This window comes from Oratosquilla oratoria, chromosome 12 (assembly GCF_046742065.1).
Source record: "Oratosquilla oratoria isolate Oo_2021 chromosome 12, ASM4674206v1, whole genome shotgun sequence".
Classification (NCBI taxonomy): domain Eukaryota; kingdom Metazoa; phylum Arthropoda; class Malacostraca; order Stomatopoda; family Squillidae; genus Oratosquilla; species Oratosquilla oratoria.
This window is the reverse complement of record NC_134788.1, coordinates 21431431-21448456: the sequence shown is the minus strand read 5'-3', so window position 1 is coordinate 21448456 and position 17026 is coordinate 21431431. Positions and strand designations below refer to the sequence as shown.

The window sequence follows — 17026 nt, the reverse complement described above, 5'->3', positions numbered from 1 at the left end:
GATGACCCACACCGGAGAGAAGCCTTTCAAGTGTGACCTTTGCAATGCAGCTTTCTCAAGAAAGGGAGTTCTCAAATATCATGTGATGACCCACACTGGAGAGAAGCCTTTCAATTGTGACCTATGTAATACAGCTTTCTCACAAAATAGTGCTCTCAAATATCACATGAAAACCCACACTAGAGAGAATCCTTTCAATTGTGACCTGTGTGGTGCAGCTTTCTCATGAAAGAGTGCTCTCAGATATCATGTGATGACCCACACTGGAGAAAAGTCTTTCAAGTGTGACCTGTGTAATGAATTTTTCTCAGGAAAGAGTGCTCTCAAGTATCACGCGATGACTCACAGTGGAGAAAAGTCTTTCAAGTGTGAACTGTGTGATGCAGCTTTCACCAGAAAGGGTAATCTCACAGAACACGTGATGACCCACACTGGAGAGAAACCTTTCAAGTGTGACCTGTGTGATGCAGCTTTCTCAAGAAAGAGTAATCTTGATCAACAAATGATGACCCACATTGGAGAGAAGCCTTTCAAGTGTGACCAGTGTGATGCAGCTTTCTCAAGAAAGAATGATCTCAAACGGCACATAGTGACCCACAGTAGAGAGGCACTTTAAGTGTGACCTGTGCATTGCTGCAAGTTCGTGAATCATCCCTAACCTAACCATGCCCCACCTAACTTTAACCCTTAACCCTAACCAATTTTTTTTTTTTTTTTTTAATGAAACATAGTTATTCAAGTACCTGGAGTGATGGGGCATCAGAATATAAATGGTTATGGGGGTCTATCTGCAAAACCCTAGGAGGAGTTTGTGAACATACAAACAAAACAAATTGACAGACAAATGAAAGATAGTAATTCAATACCCTGGGTTATAAGGTTTTAGAATATATATGGTTATAGGGGTCTATCTGGGAGCTCGTGAGTAATCTCTTACTGAACCATACCCCACCTAACTTTAACCCTTAACCCTAACCAAAATATACATTTTTATGAAAATGAAATATAGTTATCCAAGTACCTCGAGTGACAGGGTATCAGAATATATATGGTTATGGGGGTCTATATGCAAAACCTTAGGAGTTTCTGAACAAACAAACAAACAGACAAATGTAAGATAGTTTTCCTTCTAAGTACCTTGGGTTATAAGGTTTCAGAATTCATATGGTCATAGGGGTCTATCTGCAAAAATCAGGAATAGTTTAATTCTTTTCAAGAGAAACATCAGATGGCATATGATGATTTGCTTATGTTATGAGGGAGCCCAAGTGTCAGCTCACTTCTAGTAGTCAACTTTAGACGTAGTTATCTGGTCTGTATCCAGATAAACCTGTATGACTAGAAGTCAAAGTTAACCAAGAAGGTTCCAGAAAGAAATATCAAACTTGAGCTAACAAGTATATTAAGAGAAAATACAGGTATAATACAATAACACATACAATAAAAATGTAAGGCAAGAATGACCCTTATAGACACAAAAATATGTGAAAAAGACAATTGGGCAATTTCAAAGACTCATGAGACTAATACAATAGAAGATATTTATCTAAGAGAGACTGAATAGGGAAATGAATAAAAATGGTATATGTGAACTATTTATAGTTGCTGGCCTGGACCTGACATATCAGAGTCTACAGGATGGAAGGAAGAGGTTGAAAACTACCTCCTTCGAGCTACGCACTTAGAGACAAGGGCTGGAAACCTGCCTAGTTTGCAGTGCTTGAGCACGTGAAATACCTTGTTTGAGGTGAGCTGACTGAGAGACAGGAGGTGGCTATGTGTCTCTTGACTGCATTGACATATCTGTGTAGTAACAATACTTAATCTAATTGGCATGCATATCTGTGAGAATATCATGCAGTTAAATGTGCACATATAAAACTGCGTGTAATACAAATAAAGTATTTTACATTATAATTCACTGGCACAGCTGACACAAACATACAAGTACAATCAAGATATACATGAGAAAATGCATACAAAACAATTATGTAGTAATCATTGTGTTAAACTTATTGCATAAATCCAAGGTGTTGGCTGACCAGTTTTGTTTTGTTGTTATTAGTTCCAAGAAGAATTTATTCATGGTGTTTAGTAGTCTTGATTATGCTTGTTCTTCTTTAGTACCTCCTGAGAGAGAATTTGATTGTCAGACCATTTAAGAAATTTATCACAATGCCTCCATGACTTCTGGTGCCTTTGTCCTCATATAAACTGTAGTTGTTAGCCGACTTTTCAGCATGTAACACATATTTCTTTGAGTCTTCGTTATAGTCTTGTATCTTACCATGATAAGAGTGATTGCATGCCCTGAATGACAGTGGAGCATTTCAGAACTTTGTTCCCTGCCAGGGACTGAAAGATGCAAAATAAAAATTCAAAGGAAACGTTAATAATGAAGGACAAGTTGTAGGAAAAATTCTATTAAAAAAATCAATGAGAACAAGGGAAAAATGCAAAATTATAGCATAAAGATGACCAAGAAAGTGAATGGAGAAAACTGAGTATAGACGATGTAAATAAAGGGAACTAAAATAAGAATAAAGATCATTATAGACAGTCAAGGAAACAAAAGATCGCATATTAGAAGTGTGACACTACAAAGGCAAAATATCTCAAACGTAACCTGAACAATATTGTAGTTAGATTAATGCATTAGTAGCATTTTCAATGGGGTCTAGTGGGTGTCATCAATGAGACAAGCTCTGAAGCTTTATTTATGCATGTAGATAAGTATTGAAATGAACACCCCGGGCTCCTTCGAATGGCTCCAGACAGTGTCGTTCAAATACAACTTGTAAGATTCGCCAAGCCCAGTAGCAATGACAAAGATGGTTTGAGTGAACAAAAACACACGATCTTCCTTGGCCACTTATATTTAATGCATGGCAAACAAATTGGGTATTCCTCTACACAATGAAAATATACACATTCACGTAATTATAAATAGCACAGTTCAACTGTTCCAGTTTGTATGCAGGTAATGTAACAGGATTATCAATAGTGGGCAAAGGGGGCGCAAGAATTCACTGGCTTGAGGCTATGTCTTTAACAGTCTAACGACATAGTTCGGTTAAGCAAAAAGCACGATCTGACTGCCCCACTACATTTTGGTTATGACATTGCCTCTTCTCCACCTCCTCCCCCTCCTTGTCTGCCTGCCTAACTACCTCTGCTAATCGTAAACTACCCAAACTATGTTGTTTACGAGAAGCACTTTTACGTGTTCATAACAGTATTAAATTGACCTATGCCCAAGAACTATTTCAGGTAATGTAAGATATTGCTAATTGTAAATAACATTTTCTCTAGTTAGACATTAACAGTGTAAATCTGTTTCTGATGGAGATGTTGGGTTGCAAGGATCTTTGAAATTCGTAGAATATTTCTGAGGTCAAGAAATGATGAAAATTGTAAACTCAATAAAAAAGTTAACTTTAGGCAGTTGTCAAGCAGGGTTTTAGTTTCTAATTAGAATTCTTAGCCATCCATTTTCAATGTTGCCAGATGCACAAGTAATAAGCCACATTAAGTAATTCATGAGAAAAAAATTAACCCATTTGAAATTTTACAATGGTGGTGGTGGGGGCCAGATACTCTAAAGACTAGATATATGATATTAGACCATGATCATGTACTTTTTTGCATGAACCTGTGGGGACAAAAGAGCAGTGTTATTTAATTTCTATTTATATGTTTTAAGTTAGTCTATGAGGAAATTGTGAGGACTGGGCAGGTTATTACCCAAATACAAGGAAAGACCTATTTCGGAAGTGGACCCCGTACACTATTACAATATGTTTTATGTAATATGGAAATGTACCAGAATGGCAGCCAAGTGATTGGAATGAATGATAGCCCCATTCGAATTAGGCATAATTTATTTCGTTCAACTCTAACCTCCCTTATCCTTTATGTTGAGTTTCTGACATACAGTATTGAAAAGACTGCTATTTTTGCTGTCAGACATCCAGGTCACCGGCCTTGGCAACCAGGTCACCATATATAAATGGGGGAAGCCAATAACAAACATGAGAGAGAGTTGCACTCAGATTCTAGCTCAGATTATGTGGCCCAAAAGTTGCTGTGCAGGAGGGTATACCACCACCGTAAAGAACAGTCAATTGAAGTTTCATATATTGTCACTAAGTGGGAACAGGCATAGTATGGGGCTTTTAGCAATGACCCAACTGTGCACTGAAGCCAGTTGGGTCAATGGATCAAGGAAAATTATGGGAACTTAAATCAAATATGTGTGTGTTTGTAGTAGCCAGCCTTTTATTACTGGCTAATATTTCGTATGTAGATCACATAGGTAGTGTAGATTGTATACCAAAGTGAAGGATAGAGCAGAACTAGGAGTGGAGGAATGGGGATATTTCAAGGAGGGTGTCAAAAGGTGTGTAAAGATGGTGTGTGGAACAAGTAGGATGGGAGGAAATGGAAGCAAAGGTAGTGAATGGTGGGATAATGAAGCAAAGAAAGTTGTATAAGAGAAGAAATGAGCATTCACAGATTGGTTGCACAATAGGACAAATCATATGAGAAGTACAAAGAAAAGAGAAGAGCAATAAAGCATAAGATAAATAAAGCAATAAAGAGAGCAGATACGAAATTAAGTGAGGAAAGGGAGGCAAATCAAGTAGAGAAGAAAAAGTATAAAGTGCAGATGGAGAGATGGTAATGGAAGAGAAGGCAATAAGAGGAAGATGGGCAGAGTATTTTAGGGAGTTGCTAAATGTGAAGGAGTATAGGGAGAGAAAGGTAGTTGCAGTGGGAAGCACTAAGAAAAGGACAATGATGAATGAGGAAAATGTAGGAGAAATAAGGAAAGATGAGGTGATAGCAATTATCAAAATAAAGAGAGCAGGTAAGGAACCTGGATTAGATGGATGTCATGTGGAGTGTCTAATAAAGGGAGGTACAGTGATGGTAGACTGGCTGGTGGGTTTAGGACAGGTAGGGGTTGTGTGGATTAGGTGTTTGTGGTAAGGCAGATATTTGAAAAAGCTTTAGGAAAAGGTAAGAATTTTTTTTTAGGCCTTGATGGATCTGGAAAAGGCTTATGATGGGGTAGACCATAAAGCACTGTGGGAGGTATTGCACATACAAGGGATAGGAGGACAGCTGTTAAGAGCAGTCAATTTTTTTTTTTTTTTTTTTTTTTCAAGAGAAGTAGAGCTTGTGTTAGAATTAGAAATGGAGAGAGTGAGTGGATTGAGGTAAAGGTGGGACTTCACCAGGGACATGTAAATGTAGTGAATGTGGCGCTGATAGGGACGAGTGGTTGGCACCTCCCAGGGGTGTGTGTGTGTCAAGGGGTGCATGGGTCGGTGACCCCAGAAGGGGTAATGCCTGTGTGTTGATATGGGTGGCAGTACATAGCAAGGGACCCGGGTGTGTGGATGTGTGTGTGCGTGGATGAAGGCAGGAAGCCCACAAAAGGGGGTCATGTTAGAAGCTAGACGGTAGGGAAAATTAGCAATAGGGACCGTGCTGTGTGTATCGAAGGAGAGTGAAGGAGTGACCCAGAAGCAACCACAGGAACGGGAGTTCAACGGAGAATCAAGTAAGTAAATCACCTTTCCCAACCACAGATGACATGGCTGTTCAATTTGTACATGGATGGGATGGTGTGAGAATTAAATGCAAAGAAAATGGGCCGGGTGTTGGAGATGGTGAAAGGAAATGGCAGGATCAAAGGAAGGGTTAAAGAAGTTAGTGACAGAGCTAAGGAAGGTGTACAAAAGAAGGAAGTTTGAAATGAATATGGGTAAAAGTAAGGTGATGAGATTTTCAAGGGGAGTAGTGAGTATTAAGGGAGAGAGATTGGAGGAAGTTGATAGTTTTAGTTGCTTGGGTGCAAATGTGGCGGGAAAGGGAGGAGTGGAGGTTGAGGTAGAATATATATTTAGAGAAGCAAATAAATGCCTTTGGGGATTTAAAAGTGTAATGAGAAATAGACATTTCGAAATGGATGCTAAGAGGAGATTGTATAAAGGTGTGATCGTGCCGATTGCAGTGTATGGGGCGGGTATATGGAACATAAGAGAGGAAGAGTTTAAATGTGTTTGAGATGAAATGCCTGAAAAGTATGGTGGGGGCTACTAGGCTGGATAGAGTGAGAAACAAGGTGAGGAGGAGAGTGGGGGTGGAAAAGTAATTAGGAGATAGGGTTGATGAAAGAGTATTGGAATATTTTGGACAAATGGAAAGGATGAGTGAAAAAAGATGTTATAGTAAAAGAGGTGTGGAAGGCAGAGGTGGAAAGAGTGAACATGATGAGAGGGTGACCAAAGATGAGATGGATAGATGGGGTAAAAGAGGCATTGGGAAAGAGGAGAATGTCTGTTGAGAAAAAAAAGGGGGGGGGGGAAGATGGATGATAGGGGAGAGTGGAGAATGGTTGTATATGGATGATGCTGTGGGGAAGAGGGGTTAGGGAGTATGTGTGAATGATATTTTGACACAGCCTTATGTTTTTCTGCATGTTACTTTATAAATCTACATACATCGTATTTTTTCATCTTATTCGGATCTCAAATACGAAAAGAAAGTGTAGCGAAACGACCGAACAATATAGCGAATCGACCGAAATAATGTTGCGAAACGACTGAACGATATACCGAAATGGTTGGCAGCCGTTTCGTAGAATTTCGTACCAAAACGTAGAAAAATGGTGGCATGTGGCAACTGCGCGAGGAATTTTTTTCTACACATCAGCGGGCTGTTCAAAACATTAAAATGAATTGAGCTGTTGTCTAAAAATCATATAACTAGTTATCAAATAAATGGTACAGCAAAATATATGACTTTTATTGGTAATTATGTTACTTATAAAATGTACCCCAAAAGATACGTTTTTACGGCGTAGATATAAATCTACGCTAAAGTTTCAACTTTCTTTTTGCGATAATAATATAAAAAAGTTTTTATTTTACTGAATATTTTAGGGCATGAGGGAATTACATACATTCAAGAATACATGAAAAAAACTAGAACCAAAATTCAGTCAAAATTTGACAAGTATATCTAGCTATAAAGTCGGCGCACGCCCGAGGAAAATGTATGCCCCGGTATGGCAACACTCTCCCATTCTACACGGCAGGGTAGAAAACGCGTCAACCCTGCTGGTCGTGTAACGAAACGACCGAACAATGTACCGAAATGGTTGGTAGCGAACTGGCCGTGTAGCTAAACGTCTAGATAACATTTATAAGTTCAGCGGTAAGGGTTAATTTTCTTATCTGTTCATTACTTGATGCTGCCTGATTTTATGCTAGTTATGATCGCATATGGGCACTGCCAATTTGGTAGACAGAAAGCAGTAGTTGCATGCCTATCATACGAGAATCTAAACAATAAATAAGCGTTTTGCTTATTTATTGTTTACATTCTCGTATGATAGGCATGCAACTACCATAGATACAAAGTCACAAATTAGATATCTTTCTTAGGTTACTATATTCTCGGCAAATTCTTTTTAATGCGAATTTTGTGGGTTACAGGAGGATCATACATTATAATTATTTGGGACTGCAATACATCAAAGACATGAAGTGAAATGCCTCACAAAATGTACCACTGCCATGTAATTTACTTTATATTGGAATGGTCCAGAAATGGTGTCATTCACCATAACCTAACCAAAAAGTCTTCGTGATTTAAGGATAACATTGCTGTGGTCACAAGCCAGTTTTCATGAAGAAATAATTGTAATTCATTTTAAGTGATGGCGAGTCTAACCTAACCTAGGTATAGGTAAGGATATGTAAAATTTGGTTGACAAGATTATCTTTTTCTCAGTCTAAGATCATAGACATAAATGTCTCAGATTTATTTGTGGGCTTCTGCTGCTATTTCTGCCTAAATTCACTAATTTCCTTGCTAATCCTGTGTGTGTGGGGGGGTGATGGTGAAGGTGTTTCCTGACAAATGGACACTAGTAAAGGATTTGCAAGAATCAAAAACATTGATTTCTGACATCATTGATTATTGAGTGGTTGTATACCTCTGCAATTTTTTTTTTTACCAAGATTTCATGTTTTCAGTTATCTATTCTACTGTATCCTTCATCATACTCTAACTATAATATAATTATTTTTTATCATTATTATTATTTTCATTATTATTATTATTATTATTATTATCATTATTATTATTATTATTATCATTATTATTATGTATGATGTAGCACTGTATGGGGCAGAAACGTGGAACATAAGAGAGGAAGAGAGGAGTTTGAATGTGTTTGAGATGAGGTGTCAGAAGTATGATGGGGGTTACTAGGCTTGATAGAGTGAGAAATGAGGAGGAGAACAGGGGTGGAAAGGGAGTTGGGAGATAGGGTTAATGAAAGAGTATTAGGATGGTTTGGACACATGGAAAGAAAGAGTGAAGAAAGACTAGTAAAAGAGGTATGGAAGGCAGATGTGGAGGGAGCAGAACATGAGGGGACGTCCTAGGATGAGATGGATGGATGGGGTGAAGGGGGCTTTGGAGAGGAGGGGAATGTCTGTTGAGGAAGGATGGAAGGGGACAGAAAACAGGGGTGAATGGAGAGTGGTTGTATATGGATGTTTGTGATTGCATGAGGTGGAATGGGGGGTGAGGTAGTATGTGTGAGCAAAATTTGATGCAGTCTGAAGGGATTTCTCCCCATCTTCTCCTTTTATGCATGGGGGGCGGAGAGGGGGGGTTGCCAATTTAATGAAGTGGCCTTGCTGTGGATGTGCTGTGCCTTGCGAGACTGCCTCTGACCCAGGGCAGTGGACAAGGTGCAGGGATGACCCGTCATCCAGGAGGTGCTAAGATAAGAGGAAGGGTGGAGGGGAGTGGAGTGTATTCAGGGATGGAATGGGTGGGAATGATTTTATGTCTTTTTCTTTTTGGCTACCTCCCTTGTAAGGGGGAAGAAGCCTTGGTATATGTATGTATGTGTTATCATTATTATTACTATTATTATTATTATCATTATTGTTATTACTATTTTTAACTTCATTATTTTGTGGCTTCTTATTTCTCAGTTAATAATAACATTACTATTTTACCAGTTTTTGTGCTTCATCATTTTGATTTTTTCATCATTCTTCTTCTTCTATTTCTTCTTCCTCTATTTCTTCTTCTTCTTCTATTTCTTCTTCTTCTATTTCTTCTTCTTCTATTTCTTCTTCTTCTGTTTCTTCTATTTCTTCTTCTTCTATTTCTTCTTCTATTTCTTTTTCTTCTTCTATTTCTTCTATTTCCTCTTCTTCTATTTCTTCTTCTATTTCTTCTTCTATTTCTATTTCTTCTTTTTCTTCTATTTCTTCTTCTATTTCTTCTTTTTCTTCTATTTCTTCTTTTTCTTCTATTTCTTCATCTTCTATTTCTTCTTCTATTTCTTCTATTTCTCCTTCTTCTATTTCTTCTTCTTCTATTTCTTCTTCTTATTTTTCTTCTTATTCTTATTCTTCTTCTATTTCCTCTTCTATTTCTTCTTCTTCTTCTTCCTTTCAGCTTCTTTGGCACTTTAGTTAATGCCTCAGTGTATTACTTTATTTTCATCATACTCCTTAAATATCAGTAATATACTTTGTATCGGAATGCTGTACAAATAGTATCATGCACGATAACCTGAAAAATTAAATCTTATGTTGATTTACGAGCAAAATTGCTATGAGACAAAAAGATTCACGCGAATTCATTTGAACTTGCTCTTTTCGCTGAATAACTGTAACTCAATATGCTCTTCCGACTGTGCCCCCCCATTTGATTTGATGGAAGGGAGGGGTGAATATAACCTGTCCTAGATGTATTTAGGGATAGGTGAAGATAAATTGGCCAGAAGTAATCTACTTCTCACGCAAGGATGTAAAAAAACAATTTATATATGGGCATCTGATGGTATTACTTTGGAATGTTACTTGTTTCCCTGCCAACCCCAAGAGGGAAGAGGGGGGAGGGTTCACCACAAAATGGAAAACAAGTAATTTTCTGTAAATATCAGATTCTCATGAATCTCTCAAACATTAATTCATGATGAAGATTTCTTATTTCCAACTACGCTAATGTATCCAGTATCATACTCATACACTGATCTCTTTTTCTTATTTCCTCTCTCTGCAGTATGTATTCAGCCACTCATTCTTATCATTTCCTAATTTTTATAGTCAGTCTTTTTTCTTCTCATTTTCTGCACAACCTCAAAATTTTTAGTATTTGTTCAACCATCCATTTCTTTCCTATTCCATTTAGCTTCTTCTTTAATATGAGTTATATGTATTTTGATTAATGCCCCACTGTATTTGTACATGCTTGTGTAACTCCTATTACATGCTCTCAAAAAATTAGATGTTGAACTTATTATACATTTACTTCTAGGTCGAGGGGTAAATATCAATATTTCCTTGGAAAAGTAGCAGAAAATCCTGTGTGGCATCTTCAGCATAATTGTCTGGCGAGTCGTCTAAGATATTATATGATGACCCACACTGGAGAGAAAACTTTCCAAAGTGACTTGTGTGATTCAGCCTTCTCAGGAAAGAGTGCTCTTGAACGACATGTGAGGACCCACACAAGAGAGAAGCCTTTCCAATATGACCTGTGTGATAAAGCTTTCTCACATAAGAGTGATCTCAAACAACACATAGTGACCCACACTGGAGAGAAGCCTTTCCAATGTGACCTATGTGATGCAGCTTTCTCAGGAAAGTATGCTGTCAAACGACATGTGAGGACCCACACTGGAGAGAAGCCTTTCCAATGTGACCTGTGTAATACAGCTTTCTCACATAAGACTTCTCTCAAACGACACATGATGACCCACACTGGAGAGAAACCCTTCAAGTGTGACCTGTGTGATGCAGCTTTTACAGGAAAGAGTGGTCTAGAATATCATGTGATGACCCACAGTGGAGAGAAGCCTTTCAATTGTGACCTGTGTGATGCATCTTTCTCAAGAAAGATTGCTCTTGAACGACACATGATGATCCACACTGGAGAGAAGCCTTTCAAGTGTGACCTGTGTGATGCAGCTTTCTCAAGAAAGAGTGTTCTTAAATATCACATGATGACCCACACTGGAGAGAAGCCTTTCAAGTGTGACCTGTGTGATGCGGGTTTCTCAGGAAAGCATACTCTCAAATATCATGTGATGACCCACTCAGGAGAGAAGCCTTTCAAGTGTGACCTGTGCGATGCAACTTTCTCAGGAAAGACTGCTCTTGAACGACATGTGATGATACACACTGGAGACAAGCCATTTAAGTGTGACCTGTGTGATGCAGCTTTCTCAAGAAAGTGTAATTTAAAAAAACATGTGATGACCCATACTGGAGAGAAGCCTTTCAAGTGTGATCTGTGCAATGCAGCTTTTTCACAAAAGATTACTCTCAAAAATCATGTGATGACCCACACTGGAGAGAAGCCTTTCAAGTGTGACCTGTGTGGTGCAGCTTTCTCAAGAAAGGGTGTTCTCAGATATCATGTGATGACCCACACTGTAGAGAAGCCTTTTAAGTGTGAACTGTGTGATGCAGCTTTCTTGACAAAGGATAATCTCAAAGAACATGTGATGATCCACACTGAAGAGAAGACTTTCAAGTGTGACTTGTGTGATGCATCTTTCTCAAGAAAGAATGATCTCAAACGACACGGGGTGAACCACAGCGGAAAGTCACTTCAATTGTGACCTGTGCGATACAGATTTCTCAGAAAAAAAAAATGATAATTTTATATATTACATAGCGATCCATACAGGAAAGAATAATTACACTGGGTAACAGCCAAAAAATCGTCAGGGGTTTCTCAACTGATTTAGACTAATTTTGGTGTTCTGAGTCCGAATATCACATTGGTTTTGCTCAATCAGGTCAACTTTTTGAGATTCAGCCATAGACCTACCTGACGAGCTATACATATGATAATTTGAAGGGTTTTGAGTTCAATCCTATTTTTCTTGAAGAATATAGCGAATTATTCATATATAAATGGTTGCTTCTGGTGTGTTTCTGTTTGAAATTGACTAATTGACTTATTTCTTTTCAGGGTATTGATATGGCTTCAGCGCGACGGTCATGCAGGAATAATCCTGACATTTTCTGCTATATTTGCGGAGAATACACGCTGTCAATGCACAGGAAGAACATCACAAGCTTTGTGAAGCGCGCATACCAGGCTTACTTTCAAGTCAAGCTGGGTGACCAAGATAAGTCCTGGGCACCGCACACGGTGTGCAAGACGTGCGTGGAATACCTCCGGCGGTGGACGAAGGGCACGAAAACTTCACTGAAGTTTGGGATTCCGATGGTTTGGAGGGAGCCGTCTGACCATGAATCGGATTGTTATTTCTGCGTCATCAATATTACTGGCATCAACCGGAAGAATCGGAGTAGCCTCCAGTACCCCGACCTTCCATCTGCCCGCCGTCCAGTTGCTCACTGCGAAAAACTTCCTGTACCAGCGTGCAGAGAGCTTCCTGACAGCGACGACGAGGCCACCACTGCATATGAGGGAGGAGATACAGAAGAAGAGTATGAATCACAAGATGGTCCGCAGCCCTTTTCACAATGTGAGCTTAATGATCTGGTTCGGGATCTCGGCTTGTCGAAGACTTCCGCCGAGCTGTTGGCCTCCAGACTCAAAGAGAAAAATGTACTCGGCGAGGACGCGCGTATCACTTTCTTTCGTAGATAATTATCAGCCTTTTCACAAAGGACTTATTTCAAATGTCACGTAGTCACTCACACTTCCTCACAAAAGGTTGACCTGCACTGGTGAGAAGCCTCTCCAGTTTGATTCGAGTGATTTAGCTCATCTTCTGTATGATGGTACTTTCATCTGTTAACCCATTAAACTCCGATGACAAGATGTCTTGTCATTTGGTCAAATAAAACAAAAAATCATAAAACACCAAAATGTTTGATCAAACACCAGAAAAATATGACGTCAGTCCTCGCTTCGCTCGCGACTGACGTCATATTTTTCTGGTGTTTGATCAAACATTTTGGTGTTTTATGATTTTTTGTTTTATTTGACCAAATGACAAGACATCTTGTCATCGGAGTTTAATGGGTTAAGTATTGATCCACTGTTACAGACCTGTTGAGTCATCACACATGCATACTGTCAGTTGTAAATGTTGGTTGACTCTTGGTTGTGCAGTTATTTCGCCTTGTAAGAGGCCGGTAGTTGTACGAATGGAAATGAGCCAGCCTGCTCGCCTGTTGTTATGAAAACATGAGGTGACGCTATGTCTATGTAAACACACCGACGGTGGTGACTGTTTTATAATCGATGTTGTATCAAACTCTGTAAGCGCAGGTTAGCTTCGTTTGACTAATGCTGAGGTAAACAATATCGCTAGTGGCATTGTAATGGCTTTCCGGATTGGTGCAAGGTGGAGAAGGAGGAAAAAACTATTGGTGCATGAATTCAAAGTCACGCCCATAAGGAGTGACATTTATTTGAGAAGTCACCGGAGATTGGTTTAGAAAAATTAGTGACGTCAGACGAAGGTAGCTTAGCGTAGGATACGGGATCTCGTCAGAGGGTGTGGAGAGAGGATCGAGAGAGGATCAGGAGACGATGTAGAGACGAGAGAAAGAGATCCCGAGTGTAAGCAGAAGGTGAAATTACAGTGAAAGAAGAAAGAAAATTCACCACCCTTTTATTAACCCAAAGGACGAGAGAACTAGGCACGGGGCCTAGAAAATAGTGAGACTACAGAAAAAAGAAGGCAAGGGGCCTTGAGACGAGTGATATTACAAGTCAAATTTAAGTGACAGTGGTGACAAGGGGAGGTGAAAGTGGTGGCAGCGGTGGGATGAATGAACTGAGTGTTAAACACCTCCGAAGAGAAGTGGCGCAAGAAGTCTACGGGAACAAGACAACCAAGACATTTTTCCTTCTTTGTACTTAAAGTCTTGAGTGTTTCACTAAGTGCACAAATGTTCTTGTAATTACAGAAAACTGTAAAAAAAATGTTAGCGGGTGCCATGACTGGTAGATACAGATATCTGCACTTTATGACAGATGCAGTTTTGTTTACCATAGCATTGTGGAAAGTTATTTGGAGTATACCCAGTTGTTACTTGTAGTTTGTTACTGTAAATGTAACTATGATAATAATTCAGCAGTGTTTATTGAATCCCTGGAAATACAACACCGACAGTTTAATAAAGTCTTTTCAAAAGTGATATCAGATGTCATATGATGACTTGCTCATTGTTGTTGAAGAATAAATCCATGATGTTAGATGAATGTTTTGTTTTTGTTATTATCTGAGCCAAGTAAAATTTGTAGTGTCTAGTACTAGTTTTGATTGTATTTTATCTTCTTAGTACCACCTGAGAGAGAATTTCATGGTCATATTCTGAAATATATCATGACACCTCTGACTTTTAGTGCCTTTGTCTGCTATGTATGAAATGTAGTTGTCAATTGATACATACATATACCAAGGCTTTTTTCCTCCTTACCAGGGAGGTAGCCAAAAAGGACAAGGCATAAAATCATTCCCACCCATTCCATCGCCGAAAACACTCCATACCCCTCCACCCTCCCTCCCATCTTAGCACCTCCTAGATGACAGGTCATCCCTGCACCCTGTCCACTGCCCTGGGTCAGAAGCAGTGTCACAGGACACAGCAAGGCCGCTTCATTAAATCGGCGACCCCCCCCCCCTCTCCGTCCCCCCATATAAAGGAGAGGACGGGGAGAAATCCCTTCGGACTGCGTCAAAATTTTTGCTCACACACACTACCTCACCCCCCATTCCCCCGTCCATTCCACCTCATGCATCACAACATTTTCCATATACAACCATTCTCCACTCATCCCTGTCTTCTGTCCTCTCCCGTCCTTCCTCAACAGACATTCCCCTCTTCCCCAAAGCCCCGTTTACCCCATCCATCCATCTCATCCTGGGACGTCCCCTCACGTTCACTCCCTCCACATCTGCCTTCCATACCTCCTTTACTAGTCTTTCTTCACTCATTCTTTCCATGTGTCCAAACCATCCTAATACTCTTTCATTAACCCTATCTCCCAACTCCCTTTCCACCCCTGTTCTCCTCCTCATCTCCTCATTTCTCACTCTATCTAGCCTAGTAACCCCCATCATACTTCTCAGACACTTCATCTCAAACACATTCAAGTTCCTTCTCTCTTCCTCTCTTATGTTCCATGTTTCTACCCCATACAGTGCTGTTGGCACAATCACTCCTTCATACAGTCTCCTCTTAGCATCCATTCCCAAATTTCTATTCCTCATTACACTTTTTAATCCACCAAGGCATTTACTCGCTTCTCTCAATCTACATTCTACCTCCACCTTCACTCCACCTTTTCCTGCCACATTTGCACCCAAATATCTAAAACTATCCACTTCCTCCAGTTGCTCTCCCTTAATGCTCACTTCCAGATTACTGCCACTTTCACCCCTTGAACATCTCATCACCTTACTTTTACCCACATTTATCTTCAGCTTTCTTCTATCACACACTCTCCCAAACTCTGTCACCAACTTCCTCACTCCCTCCTCCGATCCTGCCACAAGCACAGTGTCGTTCGCAAACAACAGCTGGCTCACCTCCCACTTATCTCCATTTTCCTTAACCATCTCCAATCCCTGACCCACTACCCTTGCATTCACCTCTTGCACCACCCCATGCATGTATAAGTTGAACAGCCAGGGTGACATAACACATCCCTGACGAAGTCCCACCTTTACCTCAAACCACTCACTCTCTCCATTTCTAATCCTGACACAAGCTCTACTACTCTCATAAAAACTCTTGACAGCTCCGAGAAGCTTTCCTCCTATCCCATATATCCGCATAACCTCTCGCAGTGCCTTTCTGTCTACCCTATCTTAAGCCTTTTCCAGATCCATAAAGGCCCAGAAAACATCCTTCCCCTTTCCTATAGCTTTCTCACATATCTGTCTTACCACAAAAATCTGATCTACACAACCTCTACCTGTCCTAAACCCACACTGTTCCTCACCAATTACTCCCTCTGTTCCTCTCCTAATCCTCTCAATCAAGATCCTCCCATAAGCCTTCCCAACTACACTTAACAAGCTAATCCCTCTGAAACTACTACATTCACACTTGTCCCCCTTTCCCTTGTAAAGTGGGGACTCTACCTTCTCACCGGCAAACATTAAATAACCTCACCAACCAGTCCACCATCACTATACCTCCTTTTTTAAGACATTCTGCATGGCATCCATCCAGACCAGGTGCCTTACCTGCTTTCATCATCTTAACTGCTGCCTTCACTTCATCCTTCCTTATTTCTCCTCCATTCTCCTCACTCATCACTCTCATTTTCTTAGCATTTCCCACTGCAGCTATCTTTCCCTCCCTATCCTCCTTCACATTAAGCAACTCCCTAATATATTCTGTCCATCTTCCCCTTACTACCTTCTCCTCCATTATCATCTCTCCATCTGCACCTTTTACCTTTTCTTCTCTACTTGATTCGCCTCCTCTTCCTCTCTTAATTTCTTTCCAAAACATCTTTTTATTACTTTCAAAATTTTCTGTCATACTCTTACCCCATTTTACATCTGCTCTCCTCTTTGCCTCCTTTACCTTTTTCTTTACTTCTCTTTTCTTTTCCCTGTACGTCTCATATGACTCCCTCGTCTATTTTGTAACCAAGAGATAGGTAAACGTGTAGTGGAGTGGAAGGAGGTTTCCTCAAGGATAATGTGGATGAAGGTGAAACTGGGAAAGGAGATATGGTTTTTTGTAAGTGCATATGGGCCTGGTAGTGAGAAGAATGTAGAAGAAAGGGAGGCCTTTTGGATAGATTTAAATGAGTGCATAGAGGGTTTAGGGAGAAGTGTAAATGTAATAGTACTGGGAGACCTTAATGCTAGGGTAGGAAAGGAGCCAATTGATGGAGTGGTTGGGAAATGTGGAGTTCCAGGAAAGAATCGTAGTGGAGAGTTGATAGTAGAAATGTGTCTAGAGAGAGAGTTGATGATAGCAAATACAGTTTCGGGAGAAAGACAAGCATAAGTACACATGGGAGA

The 17026-nt window shown here is 39.9% G+C and overlaps 2 protein-coding genes across 2 annotated transcripts; both read left to right on the top strand.

Annotated features, from left to right (window-relative positions):
* Positions 1 to 7102: 7102 nt before the first annotated feature.
* LOC143031072 (uncharacterized) lies at positions 7103 to 14219 on the top strand. Its single transcript, XM_076194470.1, has 2 exons — positions 7103 to 7227; positions 12028 to 14219. Exon 2 carries the CDS (start codon positions 12037 to 12039, stop codon positions 12673 to 12675), a length of 639 nt encoding a protein of 212 aa, XP_076050585.1. The 5' UTR covers positions 7103 to 7227; positions 12028 to 12036; the 3' UTR covers positions 12676 to 14219.
* On the top strand, positions 9743 to 12032 carry LOC143031071 (uncharacterized). Its single transcript, XM_076194469.1, has one exon. It carries the CDS (start codon positions 10460 to 10462, stop codon positions 11669 to 11671), a length of 1212 nt encoding a protein of 403 aa, XP_076050584.1. The 5' UTR covers positions 9743 to 10459; the 3' UTR covers positions 11672 to 12032.
* Positions 14220 to 17026: the final 2807 nt, after the last annotated feature.

Coding starts and splice junctions, on each gene's coding strand:
- LOC143031071 (XM_076194469.1), top strand. CDS start 10,460: ATGATGACCCACACTGGAGAGAAAACTTTCCAAAGTGACTTGTGTGAT.
- LOC143031072 (XM_076194470.1), top strand. CDS start 12,037: ATGGCTTCAGCGCGACGGTCATGCAGGAATAATCCTGACATTTTCTGC.